At 48.6% G+C, this 17,365-nt stretch overlaps 5 protein-coding genes across 5 annotated transcripts; 3 read left to right on the top strand and 2 right to left on the bottom strand.

Moving 5' to 3' along the window:
- Positions 1-995: 995 nt before the first annotated feature.
- On the bottom strand, positions 996-3,334 carry BKA67DRAFT_651321 (uncharacterized protein; the record flags this gene model as incomplete). The annotated part of the gene is made up of 3 exons (XM_046106066.1): positions 3,278-3,334; positions 2,115-2,705; positions 996-2,083 (listed from the first exon to the last, which is right to left on the bottom strand). The coding sequence occupies exons 1-3, from the start codon at positions 3,321-3,323 to the stop codon at positions 996-998; spliced, it is 1,725 nt and encodes a 574-aa protein (XP_045952082.1). The 5' UTR covers positions 3,324-3,334.
- On the top strand, positions 3,145-4,940 carry BKA67DRAFT_117755 (uncharacterized protein). Its single transcript, XM_046094927.1, has one exon. It carries the CDS (start codon positions 3,354-3,356, stop codon positions 4,674-4,676), a length of 1,323 nt encoding a protein of 440 aa, XP_045952081.1. The 5' UTR covers positions 3,145-3,353; the 3' UTR covers positions 4,677-4,940.
- Positions 4,941-7,976: 3,036 nt separating this feature from the next.
- On the bottom strand, positions 7,977-9,405 carry BKA67DRAFT_664625 (uncharacterized protein; the record flags this gene model as incomplete). The annotated part of the gene is made up of 3 exons (XM_046108411.1): positions 7,977-8,406; positions 9,166-9,223; positions 9,270-9,405. The coding sequence occupies 3 exons, from the start codon at positions 9,403-9,405 to the stop codon at positions 7,977-7,979; spliced, it is 624 nt and encodes a 207-aa protein (XP_045952080.1).
- Positions 9,406-10,554: 1,149 nt separating this feature from the next.
- On the top strand, positions 10,555-10,934 carry BKA67DRAFT_585558 (uncharacterized protein; the record flags this gene model as incomplete). Its single annotated transcript, XM_046104205.1, has 1 exon — positions 10,555-10,934. A coding segment is annotated over exon 1 (179 nt), but the record flags the coding sequence as incomplete, so codon positions are not given.
- A 1,766-nt stretch (positions 10,935-12,700) lies between these two features.
- On the top strand, positions 12,701-13,460 carry BKA67DRAFT_117583 (uncharacterized protein). Its single transcript, XM_046094925.1, has 3 exons — positions 12,701-12,961; positions 13,027-13,338; positions 13,406-13,460. Exons 1-2 carry the CDS (start codon positions 12,809-12,811, stop codon positions 13,228-13,230), a joined length of 357 nt encoding a protein of 118 aa, XP_045952078.1. The 5' UTR covers positions 12,701-12,808; the 3' UTR covers positions 13,231-13,338; positions 13,406-13,460.
- The last annotated feature ends 3,905 nt before the right edge of the window (positions 13,461-17,365 follow it).

Below are 17,365 nucleotides of genomic sequence, written 5' to 3'. Positions count from 1 at the left end.
ACGGTGCCACGCCGTGATGGAGTATGATTGTACACGAGCGGGCGCCCCTTGAGATAAGCAATGATTGGCAATGACGGGATTGGTCTGCTTGCAGCACGTTGCGCATGTGTTAAGTTTGAGTTCATTTCTATTTACGGTACTGTACTGTAATACACAGCCCTTGGTCGTGTGATGTCACATGCAGACCTCATCTCGCAGCATTACAGACGTGCAAAACCAAAACTGTACCATGAGCATACGTAATCTCAAACAAGAACATGATCTCAAGCCGATCTCATCGTAGGATGTACGGCTGAGCTTCTAGTGTACTGTACTGTACCGCTCTCCCATCTCCTCTCTCATCTCTCCTTCGGTCACAATCGGCTCGACCAGAAGACATGTATACATCCATTTCAAGCACGTACAAGTCGCCACCTAGCATCTTCAGACAATACCTGAAATGGAACTGTCATATCCATTCCAGTAGGAAACCAAACAAGATCAAGTCGTCCACTTGTTACTGTACCGTATGTACCACCCAAACGAAAAACGAAACATTGACCACGAATCCCTGGCTGGCATTAAGTGGGACTCCCTAAATGGGACAGGTACAATATATAAATCTGCCCAGTCACGTTCAGTATCCCTTGCATGTTTCTACTCTTCATTTATCTTAAATACTGTACCGATGTTCATCCCTTCCCCTTCCAGTTTTTATTCGTCATTGTTCCCATCGCCTTCCGTCCATCGCTTTTCCCAGTCATCCACTCGGCCATGGACGCGGCAAATCATGCAGACAAGCGTGTCACGCAGATCGGATAACTGTATGCTGCCAATGATTCTGCTCAGGCTACATCTACGAATGTCAGGAACAATCACCCCCAACAAGAGATTCCGATGACGCACAAGAGGCCCAATGCCCATGTCGACGGGATATCAAGCCAAAATGAGAAGCCTTCTAAGCTCATGAAGAAATCCCACCTTTTCAGAAGGCAAGACGGTCTACCTACGGCGTATTACGACATATCTCCAGTGAGGATAGAGTTGGGCGGGCTGGCCATGGTCGCTGTCACAAAGAACCCGCCATTCACTTGTGTGCACATCAGAGAGTTCCCTGCCCACGAGTCCGACAAAGTGCTACACTGGTGCCAACTGGCGTCTCCCGGAGCATGACTGTACATTGGCGCCGTAGTCCCCTTCCTTTGCCCATTCCATGATCGCTTGTTAGGCACGATATTGCCCAGCGGCTTCCGTCCTGCCTTGACGACAGAACGCTCAAAGTCAATCAGCATGAGCTCCCCGGTGTCGGTATTGCGTAGCACATTGGTACGACGCACATCCCAATGTACGACGCACGCCCGATGTATCGCCTGCAGACACCGTTTGACCTCACCAGCACGAGCCGCTTCGTCAATCGGACTGCCATGCGAGAGAAGCAACAGATATTCAATGTAGACCCGATGGTCGTAGTATGGTGTCGGGGTGTCCGGCATCGGAGGCGAGGACTCATCCGACGAAGACTCGTCGTCTCGGTCCCTGAATCTTGGCTGTACATCTGGACGGTCCTCTTCCTGCGCCCAGCGTTTGCGTCTTGTTCGAGGCACGCGCGGGGACCGGCTGATGCCTGCATAAGTCGTTGGCGCATACAGCGAGCTGGAGCTTGAGCTGCTCGGAGCGTATCGCTCGTCTCGGGGAATAGATCGCAATGTCGTCTCAAAGTCCTTTGCCCATCGCCTCAGTTCCAAGATCACACGCTGCCGCTCATCCTGCGATCGAACAGTGGGTGGGTTCACTGGCCGGCCGAGAGCCAGCAGGCTGAATGCCAGGTACTGGCCAACTGCGGTGCAAGCGTGGTGTTGCCCCGATTGCGCTGCCACCTCAAAAGCGGGCTCTGCTAGATGGTACAAGAGTGTGCCGGGTTCTCGCCAGTCTACTCGCAAGAATACAATGGTCTCGCCGGTAGTCAGCAAGCCGTACTCGAGACCCCCCTCGATCGTGTAGTTGTAGGTCTGTGTGATGGCCGCAGCGGTGAGCCTCTCGGCATGGTACTGGAATCGACCGTCGGGATCGGCCGCGGTAGGTATTGTTTTCTGATTGACCACGTCTTTGAAGATATCCATGTGATGCAGACCGACGCGCAGGTGTGGAGCGGTCAGCTTGTGCAGGGGCCTTGTATTCGGACACATACAGCATGGTACGCCGTGTGGAGAGCTCATCGTCAAACCGGTATACGCATATCTGGTCGGGGCGGATGTGTCCCGGATCTTTCCCTTGATCGGGCGTCTGTGGCGGTATCGATGAGGCCTGCCGGTCGACAACCTCCTCCGCAACATCGCTGATGACATTGGGGTGGTTCTCAAAGACAATGCCGTTACCGATCCCAAACTCGTGCGGCACTTGGTCCACATCCCGCGATTGATCGAAAATCTCTCGCACTGGATCTTCGACGCCGTTGTGCAGGAATACTCGAGCGTCTTTTCGCAAGATATCAGTCGCTTGGCAATTCGCTGGCCAAGGCCCGTCAAAGCCCCGAGATTCGAAACGCCGATCAGAGACTGGGAAGGTGCCGTAGAGGGCCCCTAGAGTGGTTCGCTGCTGCTCGAGAAAGTCGGACCATGGGCGTAGATTATTTGGACACAGCTTGTTGCGCGGGTTTGTGATGGGGCCCTTCGAGGTGAGCTCCTTGTCGGTCTCGACGGCAAACTGACCGGCTACGAGGCCATGAGCTGCGGCAATGTATTTCGTCCAAAGTTGTCCGTCGCGTCAACAGTTCAGCCTCTTGTTGTCGTTTCTCGGCTTCATCGGCATGTTGCTTCTCATCGTGCTCTCGATTCTCGGCATCGCATCATTCACGTTCGGCTTCATCAGCACGTCGCTTCTCATTTGTCGTGATACCAGCCGTCGTCCTTGTTGGAGGTCTGGCCCCGCTACGGTGCCGTGCAACTACGCGTTGTAATTTTGGTCGTCGTCGCGATAAGAGCCAGGCGACCCCACCACGATCCCCGCTACACGCGGTTGGCCATTCTAGCTCCTGCAATTCGCCTCGGCTAGATCTCCAACCACAACTTTCAACAACAAAAGAAGTCTAACCAAGAAGTTTCCAATACTGTATTCACAGCTATTTCTCTCTTACTGCTCGGTTAATACGGCAACACTTATAGTATGGACGCGCTTTGAACAGCGTATCGCACTAAGCACAGCTAGTGTGTGAACAGCCCCAGCCCGACTTCCCGGCGGTTATGTTCTCAGGAATGGCGCCTGGCCATTCTTGTTGCACTTCAAAGTGAGCAGCGTATACCGTGAACTGGACATGGCTGTTCAAGCGGTGGTGCGCCGCTGGGCATCTTTGGAACAGTTGGTCAGAATTGCTGGCCATGATTGTTTTTGACCCAGACCTCTCCCCGGCTGACGTAAAATCTTTCCGGCTTGTTTGCAAAGCATGTAAAGTCATAGCAGCGACCCGTTTGTTTCGTCGAGTTCGACTTTCTCGCCTGAATGTACATAAGGATGCGTTTATTCAGATCAGTTTGCATTCGAGTCTGGCGACTTATGTTAAAGAATTAGTTTGGTATGAGCTGGACCTAGAGGCATGGATGCCAATTGCGGCCGAATTTCATGGCGAATTTTCTGATAACGCGGAAGCCCAGAGTGTCGGCATTGAGTCCTTCACAGCGCTTATGTTGGCGGCCTCATATGATTCTGAGCTGTTCTGGATCCCATGTCAGTCGTCTACTAAGACCGCTGATAGCCTTAACGTGGCACAGGCAATGGCATCTCTGGTAGAAACCTCTGCTGGCCTGCGGGGTCTCAAGGGTCATGTTCTGAACGCAAGAGCGACTTTCCTCGCCACATTGCGACGTCTGCCGAGTCTGGCCACCTTTCATAATTGCCGTATGCCAGGCAACCAAGTAATGGAGTACCTTGGATACGAACTTTGCGCAGACTTGTTCTATAACCAGCAAAATAATAGCCTCCATTATAGTAACCAAGGCTTCTTTTCATTCCTACTACCAGCATTAAAGCAGTTAGGGACACAGATTCACAGTCTACATTATGCCGATGAATGGATGTATACTGGCCTCACGGGACTCACGGTCGGCGATGTCAGAGCTTTTCAATACATTACTTCACTCGATCTATCCATCTCTGGTACACCTCATGATGCCCCTGATAAGAGCTCTAGCGGCCTCCTCAGCGCTTTAACAAACATTACTGGGCTAGCCCAATTGAGACTTCGCATTGGTTACCTACACGCTTCTATCCGCAAGTTGCTACAAAAAGCAAGATGGCCTCGACTATTTCTCTTTGAACTAGCTGAAACTGTGGGCTATTCGCATGATTCACAGCTCCTGTCATTTTTGAAAGTACACGCAGCATCTCTTCGTCGACTAAGGCTCCTACACTGCAAAATGACCATGGGTCACATCATACAGATGAGAAAGGCAGGTTGCTTCAAGCTTAAGTCAATCGAAGTGGTCGATATGAATGCAGAGCAAACGTTTACAAAGGAAAGAATCTTGGCTTGTGTTAGCGGACGTTACGATTATGATCTACTCATCGCCCCGTGCCGCCCGCCGAAAACCACTGTAATTGCGACCTCAGATACTATGCCTGATTCCCATGTATGGTTAACTCCATCTTTTTCGGAATTTGAGAGCAGCGACTCTTACAAGCAAACGTTGGCAGACGAACATTAACATAGGGACGTGCACGAACCCTCCTATTGGAAGCTCGGGCGGTTTGGAGTGATGCACCTATTTTGGCTAGGCCAACTTATGAAAAGAAAGAAAGTCCTGACGGACAAATCTTAACTCCATACTACGTCTCGCATGGTATGGAGCGGCCGTGATCCTGAAAGCGTTGCAAGGAATACGCATGACTGTAGAAGACTTTTGATGCCCTATGAGTAAGCAAGCATCAAGGTCACACCTGCTAACTCTTTTGGTTTAGTATAAACACGTAGTCGCACATTGCTCTCGATCTGAGTTATTCGCATCTCATATCGAATTGGCTCGACACATCTCTTGTTTTCCGCTTACGAAGGCAGCCTCGAATGGAGAACAATACCAGCCCACTGAGCGGAGATTTACTTGCATGCATTAGGTGTATTGTCGCGTCGCCATACCATAGACAGGTTTCGAGCCGGACTTACCATAGCCAGGTTTCGAGCCGGACTTACCATAGCCTTCACAGGAGAATTTCGCAAACAAAAAACGCTGTAACCGATCAATTGACTCGGTATGGCGTAAGATTCTCGGATGCGTCGTTGGGAAAGCGATGCAGAACCACTAATAATCCAATCGTAAGTCGGTAATTTTCGTGCAATCCGGAGTAAACAAAGTAGTGAAGAGGAAAGATAGATAAACGTATATATTTTCTTGTAAATCTGCTTTTGTTTTGTAGTGAATTAACATATCTATACATTGTGGTCGCTTCGGAGACCAGTCGGCGATATACCCTAGCAGTTGGTGGAGATTTCAATAAGTAATGATCCTTTTTAGCGCACCGAACTGGCGGGTCTCATCCGTGGGTTTTCAGGTTTTTACTTTGTGGACTCGGAAAAACAATTCCAATGACCAATTAGTTCTTGTCTAGCGTTACTCACGGGCTCCCCAAGCCTCAGTATGTAACAGAAGCGGTTTGAATCGTTTAAGCATAGAGTCTTGTCACCTCAACCTAAGCTATGTATCAAGGGACCAGAACAACCTAGTTCAATATGCACGCCCGGATCCTAGAGGCCTTCCATTGGGGAAATTCTTGTTGTTTGTGTCTCTCAAAAACGCTGGATGCGGTTCTAGTTCCTAGCTGCACTAGTTTTCCCGGCGATAGCGTTGGAGAACATCTAAACCTTAATCCTAGCTTTAAGCTACCGGCCACAGCGATATATCTCGTCGTCCTTGTTCGGGGTGATCCGTTAGTCTCATCTCTCACGTTGTAGTAATACACCCTAGAATTGGTTCATCCGTTGTGATTGTCCATCGCAGTGTGGATAATCGCAGGCCTAGAAAGAGCCGCTGTAATGGTCGTGATCAATCGCGTATTACTATTACATTAATAGCGATGATGATCACATACTAATTTCTTGAACGTACATATCTTATTGCGTTCAAAAATTCAAGACGCTAAATGCCACCACGTCTTAGCTCCCGTTCAAACCATCCCGAGGCTGGGAAGGCGGGACAATTCACGTCCCACCTGAAAAAGTGATTATATCTACCTACAGATCTGCCCCCACTTCCCCACCACTTGGGATTTCCTGATTCCTTGGTGACACATGAACTTAACAAACGGCCATTGCGGTAACCCCAATGACTATAGGCTGAGTTGGGATAGAATTTCAAGTCTATGTTCTCGTAAATCCTCTTATGATCACATAACTTAGCCTTTGCCGTGCCTGCAATCATGGTGACAAAGGGCGGCGCCTTACATTCTCACGGTGATTTTCCAACTTAGGGGAGAAGCTGCAAGCAGTCTGAAAAGCCACCGAGAACAGTTGTATTACAAATACTATGTGGAATTTGTCTTTGACAGATTGAGACAGCTATTGAGATATTTTTTGTCCACTGCTCGATCGGGATCATACTTTCATTAGTGAATACGGCAAGTCCCGGGCCCATGAAACACGGTCACTATAGTAACGTTAAATCGGCGACCTCGATGTAGTACCAAGCAGCCACAAGTCTTCTAACAGGTCACTAGGCCCCTTTTCTATGACTTGATAACAGGCAAGAATAAACGGAAAGGGGTCAGGCGCTTCGCATGATCCTTATTAGTCAAGGAAAACATTTAACAGATGTGATTATAATCAAAAGATCTGAGAACATTGGCTTGGGCCTAACAACGACCCTATAATCTCAGAAATGGTTTCCGCATTTGTATCGAGATCTTGACGAAATTTACAGGATACATTGTTAGAGAGGGATCTGCATAGTCAGTGGAAATTGCGCCAGCCCTATAGTATTCGATCATTTGTTATGCCCTCTAACTTTTGACAACCTCTTAATCAATGCACTGCTCTCATCGAGAGCTAGTAGCCCTGGGTCTGCCTTCAGCTGAGAAGCGACAATGGTCAACCTTACATCTTGTACTCAGCGATATAAGCAGGCCCCCCTCTACTTTGAGTTTGAGCGGCAGTTGCGCCCTACTATTATCTGCATACTGAACTATGTCTTCCTCTTACAACCTTAATTATATGGTCGAGCCCTTGTCTTCCCGATCACCTTTGGCAACAGCACCCCACTTAGACGATAGGTTGCACCCTCTGTCGGCGAGGCTGGAAAATATCGCTGACTGGTATCCATACTATCAATCTTGTCAGAACCATTTTCTAGCAATTGCACAACACACCAACCATGTGCAAATCCTCGCGGCATCTATAAACATCCGGCTTCCCCTCCAGATTTTGCAACCGTTGAATGCTCGCGACATATTGACCATCTACATCCGCCGATTAGTGGCAACCGGCTTAGATACCCATAGCATCTTAAACCTTTTCTTCGGACACGACTGGCCTATAGACATAGGCCATATCCATGAAATCGAACGGAGACATTATTTACTTGCTGCAAAAAGCGCGAGTTGGTTAGAGGTTAAGTCATATTACGATATGGGAGACGGGCAGAGTATCCCATACCTTCGACCGATGTAGAACGTCACGGAAGAGGAAATCGTTGCCGCCGAATCGGCTTGGAGCGCATGGTTGGCAATGCAGGATTGGATGTTAGGACCCCGGTCGCCCTGGGCAAAGGATGCGATGGCAGCGGGGGAGGTCTACAGCCCTGGTTGCTGATCTTTACGTAGTTTAGATTATATCTCAGAATTTGGACGAGTTATAATTCAGCATCGATTCTTCCGGTCGGAATTGGACGTTTAGCCGGTGCACGCTACTGAAGGTGAAATAAGTGGGAATGCAAGCTATCGTTTGCTTTGTATCTGGGAAGTGCTCTAACACAAGGGCATTTCGTCGAGCTATTGTCGGATTTGGTGTGTTTAGTATATTATCTTTTGTTCTCTTCATGTTTCACACAGTTAGAATAAATTGTTAAGGCAAGGAAGTAGATCATGCCGGCTAAGCTACTTGCCTTGATGTAGTTGATTGAGATAGTAATGCACAACTGTTTGCCTAGTCGAGGTAGATAACTCCAACCATGTGATTGGGTTTTTAACACTTTCCAATCAATCTTCAGCTCGTCGAAGCGTTTTCGGACCTTCCTCTTGCCAATGGCGGAAACAATCACTTTGGTATCTTGTGCTTGATAAGACACACCCGGTGGCGTCTTCTGCTGAACGACAGACTCAAGTTTTCCCTTGAGCGTCGTCTCCCAGAACCTCTCAGGGGTGAGGATGATGTCCTCTTCTGTATCCTCGGCCTTGCCCCCACCATTGACAGTCAACTTCCACTCGATCGCGTACCCGAATACGATCTGGCTGTGCGACCATCATTGCCTTCAGCTTTATCAACTTCATTAGCTTCTCCTTCGGCCTGGTCGTCTGGACGTATCATTGACAGCTGGTCTACTTCGTTTTGTCCAGAGCACAATCTATCATGATTTGATTGAGAATCGGAGTAACCAGGGGCGCCTCTATAGCACTGGGAATCACCAGCTCCTGGAACAACGAGTCTAGGGACGGTGCGATGGACTCGGCATCACTTCGACTTGACGAGACATGGCCGGTAAGCGTAAACGATACATGAGTAATGCGTGGTGGTCAAGTTCAGCACAATGTCAATGCGTACTGCAAGTCATAATAGACGATCGTTACGAATGGGCATTAGCATCAGAGTAGGCTGTGGAATGTCCGTCTAGGCTCGTCTGGATACTGTATTGTTTGCTCCTAGGTTCCATTCTAGAGCAGTATGGGCGAGTGACTAAGGTTTGTCAAGAGCTCCAATCACTCAGGAAGACAGGCTCTGCGTACGCAGTCTATTCCGTACGTTTGATCCAAAACCGTCCTGGAATGTCGGGAAAATTTTTGCAACATTCCTGCCCACGGATGAGATGAAAATGAAAGAAGACTGCTTGCCGCGTTATCATGTCAGCCAGAAGTGGCCGTCACGTTTCCTTTCCAAGTGTATAGAGCGGGTCCTGAAGTGTGTGCCCATAAAACTGTACTATAGTGAACACGTATGGCATGCGATTTATTGTACAGCCTCTGTGGAACCCAGTTTAGTTCATGAACATTTACCTGACATAGATGAATATTTCATGGCTGCTCATCGTCGTGTAGGAACTCAGGAAGGCGACTAGAGATGATTAATGGTGGTTACGGTGCGCCCGACGCTGACTAACGAAAGAAGGGGCCTAAGACAGCGTTGTTAAGGTAGCCAAGGCCGTATAGTGGAACCAGAGTAGAATCTTTAGCTCGTTTTGTGGCCAGAGGGAATGATAGAGGAGCAAAACCAAGAAGGGCTACGATGTTTGCCATTCTTCATCGACAATTTGTTCTGGTATGCTCAGCAAGCTCATGTCCCAAGTGCATCGTGTGCAACCCTATCTCATACGAACGAGACAACTATGGTGGTTCGGTAACCGCTATGGCCAAGTCGGGGGCCGTGACGATATGGAAAGTGAAGCATGAAGATGCGTACGATGACAAGAGGACAACAAGGGCCAGAGAGTTACGGATTATGAGCTATGTAGAGAGTTGTCCAGAGAAGCAAGCCAAGAGTGATGTGTGATGCAGAGGACACCAAAGCGAGAGTGAGAAGAGTGAGAAGAGACAGGATGGGAAACGTCCACCACCGAGAGAGCACCTCCAACTTGATGCAAGCTCGTATACGGATCTGACCACAGAACACTTTGCTGTACCCTGCTGGCCCGTTTCGTCAAACAGACCAAAAGTGATGTAGTCCTGTACAGCACAGTATCCCGTCGAGGTCATGGCCAAATATGAACCCATCCACCGAACGTGAAATGGAACAACGGTGGATTTGGCGGCAGAACACGATTATGTCTAAACGACTGCTGTCTTGGCTCTAGAGTGGAGTCGCTGCCGGCTGTTGATGGTCAACCTGTCTGCGATCCATTTCCGTCTCGATGGGGCACGTCACCGACCTCCACCTGGTGGCAAGCGGTCCAAAACTGACACAACAGTAATAACTTCTGGCCATGTTCTTTCCACAATTGACTGACAGATCCAGATGCGCCTCTGGCACAACACGAAAGATGGAGGCTGGCCAGACGCACCCCATCAATCACATGACTAGGCCCACCCAGATTCTTCTGTATAAGCCTGTCTTTTCGCAGATTGTCCTGGACTTTTTCTTCTTTTTCACACTCGTGTCCATCTAGCAGTTAACCATGTCCTGCTAGATGTAAAAAAATTCCGCTGTGGCAGGTCAGCGTTACCAACCGCTCGGACATGATAGCTGAGATGAAGTCGGCGAAGACGGATTCTGCAACCTGTACGTGGTGCCGGCTACGAACCTATTCCATCCGGAGCAGAGCCGGTGCAGAGACGCAACCTCCTGGATCTCGATCCAGGGCCTATATAGTATCCAATGTAGATGTAGCATATGTGTAATTGAAACACCCATAATATTTGCCTTCGCAGCCTCCATGCCCTCTTGTCCAACCTCATTCTGTACAACTCAAATGGATGCCGTACGTGGCTGACCTAGTCAGTAATGGATGACTGCCGCATTTGTGCTGTCAGTACACGCGAGCAACTAGACATAGTGTCTGCATGCGCTGTGACTGCTCGTTCCTCTCGTTCGCTCGATCCTCCCGTTCGCTCGATTCGCTCGCTCGACCCGCTCGTTGAGCCATGCCGATGGCAGCGCTGGATTGGACATTGGTGCTCTAGATCCTCATTTGTCCATGATGGCTTTTGCGTCAATCCACTTTCGACACCGTCAAGAGGAGAAAGGTACGTTTCGGCCGGCGCTGCTGGCAGTGGTGAAAAGTGGTCATAGGACTACGCGCATTGGACGCGACCGACAAGTGGCCAGCGGCATACCATTCTGGTTGTGCCGAAAATGGCGACAGGCCCCGCGGGGCCCAAGTGACATGCATGGCTCAGGGTCAATTTTGGGTCAGCTTTTGGTTAATTCTGGCACTTGAAAGCTGGGGCCAGACACTATCGTGCTGGCGGGGTCAGAATTGACCAGTGCGGCTCCAGCGCAAATGAGGATCTGTTGTCGGCAGCCACTTTCGAGCCAGCCCATTTCCCATTTTGGACGGATAAGTATAGAAGAAGGGAGCAACAGTCAATTGGTCAGTGTAGATTCATAGATTTCACATACACTGCTGCAAGCAAAATGAGGGTCTGCCTTAGGTGACCACTTCTGGGCTGTCCCACTTTCTGTTCCCAGCAGCTGAGTACAGAAGAGGGCGTACAGACAGAATCAAAAATGGCTTCCTCTTTTTGTCTCTCTCTTCTCTTCTCTGAGCAAAGACAATCCATTTCTGGCTCCGGCATATATAAATGCCCTGGGTACTCTTTGGACCGCGTCAATTTTGATCCCAAGAGCGTGAGCTTTAGCCAGGCTCTCACAGTTATTGATCCATCCACTACTACAGAACAATCCAATGTTACCAAGGATATACTGAATATATGCATTTGTGGCCGAAAAGAGTACATTTGAGTTCGACAGATGTTCAAATGTGTACTTCCGGTGGGAGCCAGAATTGGACTGCCCCTTGCTCAAAGAGAAGAGAAGAGAAGAGAGACAGAAATAGGAAGCCGGTCTCGTTTCTGTTTGTATCACTCACTCAACTCGCTCTTGCAAGGAAATGAACTAATACAGAACGCGGCCTCTACCCACTTGACGCAACTGATAGGAAATAGAGCGACAAAGCGTCACACGGGTCAAAGAGGGATGGATGCAAGTGGGCTTCTGGAGGGGTCATCTAAGAGAATACAAAAGCGTCCCTGATGGGGTCCGAGCCGGAACCAGAATCAGAATCAGTGCACCGTCTCAACAGCTCTTTCGTCATTCCTGCTATTTATGCTTACTTCCTGAGTCGAGATACAACCACTCACAGAACCCTCTTGTAACGTCAACTTCCTTCATTTTTCCTCTCGTCATCTTGGTCCCATAATGTATGGGCATGTCATCGGACAATTATAAGATTTGATTGAGTTGCATATAGTTCCGGTGTCTAATGCTGAACCGTCATTTCGGTCTTCGGCTGAGCGGAGCCTGCCATAACGCTCGCTTTAATACTGGAAAGCCTGGAGTTTCTCATCGACTTTTGTTGAGCAAATCGAGGAACTATACGGTCTCTTCTCAGACATCGTCCCAATATTCTTCAACTAGTTCATCGTCCTCCGAACGGACATTCTTTTCCTCTTCCAAATTCTCGTATACATCACACTGTCCGAGTCCGAGAAGAGCGCATCGGCTGGTGTGTTCTTGTGCATGTAGCAGTGGACAGAAATGGAACGCGACGTGCGGCGGGACATGACGCGACAAAGCCCCCACGCGGCTCAAAGTGGGATGCAGGTGGGCTTTGGAACGGTCATCTACGAGAACACAAAAGCGTGTCTGAGGGTCCGAGCCTGAACCAGAAGTAGAGTCAGTGCCAGAATCAGAATCAGAACCAGAACCACAATCACACCAGAGCAGGCCTGAAGGATGTCTTTGAACAGCATACATTCTTTCGCTCATTCTGCATCGCCTGTATTCTGATTACACGAATGTACGTACCGAAGCAGAACTAGGTCTGCATTGGTGCAAAGTCTCCCCACTTGATCTACCTAGCTTGCAGGGACCACGAAATCGATCACCTGCTTGTTTTGCTATTTTCGTGCCTAGCAGCGATAAGATCGACGACTTTGTGTCCCCACCACAAGAGCAGCCGCGACGAAACCAGAATCGGCACAGATGACCAAGCTGCCATGGCTGACCAGAACTGTTCTGTGGCTACTTATAGAACCTATCGTGTGTCCGAAAGGGTGTGGCATGAGCGCAGGAAGCATCACTGCGGTAGATCTGTATCGCATGCATTCTTGCCGCTTCAGCGGACTCTTTCTCATCGTATGTGTTCTGTCCTGTCTCTTTTTGCGTCTGGGTCCCAGTCAAGCGCAATAACCACGGCCAAGCACAGTAGTGTACGGCGGCATCTGAAGGGAAAGAGAAAAGACGAATTTGCCCGCTGGTGGGCGGCGCAACGTGAAGCCAGTCAATGCATGATTGAAAGGCCAAGCGTTGTTCCTATTTTAGTCATTCACAAACACATAATCACAAAGCGATGTACCGATTCGATACGCAAATTGGCTTCAAAGATCAAGATGATATTTGGATGAATTTGGATTCGATCGATTCACAAAGAACATTACGATAGCCGAGAGTTAACACAAGAGAAGCTTGATCCTCTGAATAGTCAATCTAGTGCGCTCACAACGTAGTCTCTGGTTGAGTCAGGCCATACGAATCAGCTTTTAAACGCATGCGCTGACAATTGGGATGCCGATGCAACAGACGAGACCAGCCAGATAAATCGTATAAAGTACACAACCATGCTCACCCCCTTTTGCAACCACCCCCCACTGCAACGGCAGTTCCCCCTTGGAATTCACCGGACTTCAGCCAGCCATCTATATACCCTAGATAGTAATTAAGTAATATCTCAACAACGCTTCAATATAATCACTTGATATATTGAATATGGATTGGCAAAAGTGTCAAGATATGCGAGATGCAATTAAAATGGTCGAAAACGGTGAATCGCAAGCCGCTACAGCTCGGGGATACAATATCGTCAAATCCACTCTCTTGCGTCACTTACACGGGCAAGGGTTCCGCCCCGATTCCCAGGAAATGGACAAAATATTATCTTCTGAACAAGAGAAATTGCTAGAAGACTGTTTTTCAACGAGGAATTGTGTGGGAGAGCTTGTTCCCGGCTGGAACCACGAGCGATAGCCCAATATATCATTGATATAGCTGGTCCCTGAACGACCCGTTCATCATGTCGGCGAAAACTGGATCGATAAATTTGTTGATCACCATCCTAGGTTAAGCAATAAAGAGGGAGGATAGTCAGTCGTGAACGTATGGTTGCGAATGACCCCGAACACATCAAGCCGTTATTTTACACTATCAAAGTGGTCCGGAACCACTACTTAATTCTCCCTGAATATATAGCCAATGTGAACGAGACGTGTATAAGAGAAGGAGAGGCTGATGATATTAGAACAGTGATTGGCCACTCAGGATTACATAGGGTTAACGTTCAGGCACAGGGGCAACTGCTTGGGTCAGTATCTTACACTACATACCGCCGCCTGAATACATGGAACTTCATCCTTTATCTTCAGCGGTATGACGGTCCAATCCCAATCAATCGAACGGAAATTTTATAGACGATGAAGTCACAGCAACTCCAAAAGGGTGATCCAATGGTACGGTGGCGATGGAATGGCTTAAACGTGTCTATATGCCAGAAACAAAGCGCGGAACTCAGAGCAATGCAGCGTGTCAAACAAATCGAACGTTCGATTCGTTCGAACCTCTTTAGGGTTCGATTCGATAAAATTGCACACACCGGCTCTGGGTCTGATTTCGATCGTACGAAGGTTCGCGGGCGACTAATGTCTAAGCTATTGCTTTTGCCTCTAGGTCATTATTAAGCAAGTCTAGCCTCATCATAGACTAGTCCTAAATAATACAGGCGTGCTCCTGGGCACTGACTGCTGTCAACCGCGTTTAAATACTAAGAATGTGTCAAGTTTTCAGCCAAATATGTAACGTTTCGCTGTGGGGTAAATCGTGCTAGCTGCTGCTCCACTAACCTAGTGAAGTCACCCCACTGCATCTAGCGGAAGACGGTAGTTATGATGTAGGGGTTAGTTCGGTAATGGCTTTGGGGGCTCTTCGGCCGAGACCAAGGAGTTGAAGTTAGCCAATAAATACGTGGCCACGTTTCTAGTATTACTCTAGATATTCTAGGTTTAGCTGTATAGCTAGAGTGGCCCAAATTTTTTCTTTTTTTTACCTTTCCAAACCTTATGTCAGGCGACTGATCCACACAGGCCTTGCCAATTCCTGCAATAAAGATATTCGTCTTACGGTGGCTGTTCCAAGTCCGACTTCGCTAATAATTTCCGAGACCCCTTTGGCCATATTTTGATTAAAACCAATAATAACTGGGAGTTATCTGACAAAAAAGGAAAGATGACTAGCGACAACCTTGTACATGGGAAGGTGGAGTTGTTTTGCTGGCGAACACTACAGAGCCCAAGGGAAAACGTTGTGACCAGGTAGCAATGGTTCGAAGGACAAAATTAAAGTGTGCAGGCTATGAGATAGTTCGATTTGAAAAGCACAGTTGGCACAGGGCGTACCATGGGAAATCCCGCACTTCAATGTGAGCATACTGCAGTAAAGCTTATGCTATCTTTGATGTTACAAATCGATTTTGCCTTGAGTCTGTCACTGTTTCGAGCTGTGCGCTGACCCCGGTCTAAGGAGTGGTTTCGACCTGAGGAACCGACCTTAAGGCCCTGAGCTCTCAGTCGGATCAATGCTCCTCAGCCCTCTGCCGCATTAACGCAGTGCACAACAAGTGTCCACGTCGTGTCTCTCCGATCCGAGCACTTAGCCTTCAGCCGTGGTACGGGTGTACGTATTAGCAGATATGAATATGACGTCCCATTATGATAACCTTTGGAACAGACCTCGGCCGCTCGGTACCCGAAGTTTATCTTGGTTCGGTCCACTCATTTCGATTTGCGAGACAAATCTATACTCTTACGACTTTGACACCCGCGGGCCGTATCTCATGTTGTCCGGGACTTTTGGGCCTACGAATGAGCAATCTCCGCTTCTACAATGGACGGTGCGTAATCTCGGCAGTCTCACGATATATGTAAGGTTCAGACCTGCGGTCGTTCATAGTTAACATTGGGTCTCATCTCGGACGTATCCTTGTGAAAAAGCCACTAGTCTCCACACACCGCGCCCATTACACACTCTTCTCCCTCAAATATTGTGGGAATGTCGTTCTCCCCGTTGTTTCGTTCCAGCGTGGCCCTTCGCAATGCGCTTGCCTTGTCTAGCTTATCTCGAAGATTCTATTACCGGCTATGATTGGGGGCGAGTTCTAGCCCCGCCGTCATCTTGTGCCAAGATATGATCTTGAACAGATCGTTCGGGCTTTTGGCTCCGTTAATCACACCCCGCCAATACTCCCTCTTAGCCTTCCTTACAACGCGGCGGAAATCTTTTCTTGCGGCTTTCTTGTCCTCTTGACTCGTAGTACTTTTTGCTGCGCTTCTGTATTCTTCAACCGCGGTTCTGCATTCATCGTTTTTTCATGTTGATGTAATGGATTAGTTATACATCAATTACATTTTGGTGGACCAAATGGTGTAGTAGTTTCGCACCTTGAACGGGCGTACGCCACTAGTACACCACCGGCATGACGCCAGCTCTGAGAGCTCAGCTTGTAGCCGGACGACTTGCCATTCTGGGGAGTCATTACTGACTCTCCGGTATTCGCCAAGTCTCAAACATCCTAGCCACATGTATGTGTGAGTCTCGGTATGACTAGCCGAGAGGGTGGTACAACTGGGTGCGCTGGCCTGATGAAAATTGGGGAGGAGATACGGCTTAACTTCTTTGTTATCCCGCACCACAACTTGGTTTTCCGAAAGCTAGAGAGTAAAACTAGCGAAGCAAAAATCGCTTGGGCGGGACAATAGGTTGGATGAATCTTTATCCCACTACCACGTGCCAGCTTTCTTTCTGATTTGTTCAACATCATACCCCAACCTACTAAGCGCCCTGTTTTCGAGTAATCATTCATTTTGTAGCTAGCAGCAAACCAAGGTGGGATCCAAACCGTCCGTCTCAAGGTCAGCGACACGCACTCTCGAGAGCCTGACGATATTCCGCCAATGGGAATGACAGATAAGTCGCGTATAGAAAGAGGATAATATTTTTTCTAGCTTCTCGTCGTGGTTGTAGTGGAAACAAGAACTCTGGAACTCTGTCTCAACCCTAACCACATGTAAGTTAGTTACATGCGACTAACTTTCACCTTCTTAAAAAGTGGGCCTTATAGGTATTACTTACAACGGCTACCCTGAGGTCGATCATTATCCACTCAACACCATACCCGCATGTGGTGTTGTTAATGCTCCCACTTCATGGCCACGCGTCGGCTGCGCTAGGGTGGTTAAAGAACTAGCTATGCCGCTCCGCATTATTGTACACTCAAATAACCTACGGCAAGAAGATGTTGATTCCATGTCTCCCTTGTCTGCGGTTCGTGGTAGCTAATGAGTTCAGGTTTCACATTTTGGGCATAAGCTACATTGTCGTTGACTAGCGCCACACCACGGCAGTGATTGTGGATGCCAAGCGTCCTAACCAGCGTCATGGGTACAATAATTGCTGTCAGAGGTCGTGTTCTTTCCGTGGATCATCGTACCCTGT

The sequence above is a fragment of the Truncatella angustata genome (assembly GCF_020726525.1).
Source record: "Truncatella angustata strain MPI-SDFR-AT-0073 chromosome Unknown BKA67scaffold_11, whole genome shotgun sequence".
Taxonomy (NCBI): domain Eukaryota; kingdom Fungi; phylum Ascomycota; class Sordariomycetes; order Amphisphaeriales; family Sporocadaceae; genus Truncatella; species Truncatella angustata.
Note: the sequence above shows the minus strand (reverse complement) of the source record. Positions and strands in the feature narration are given on the sequence as shown.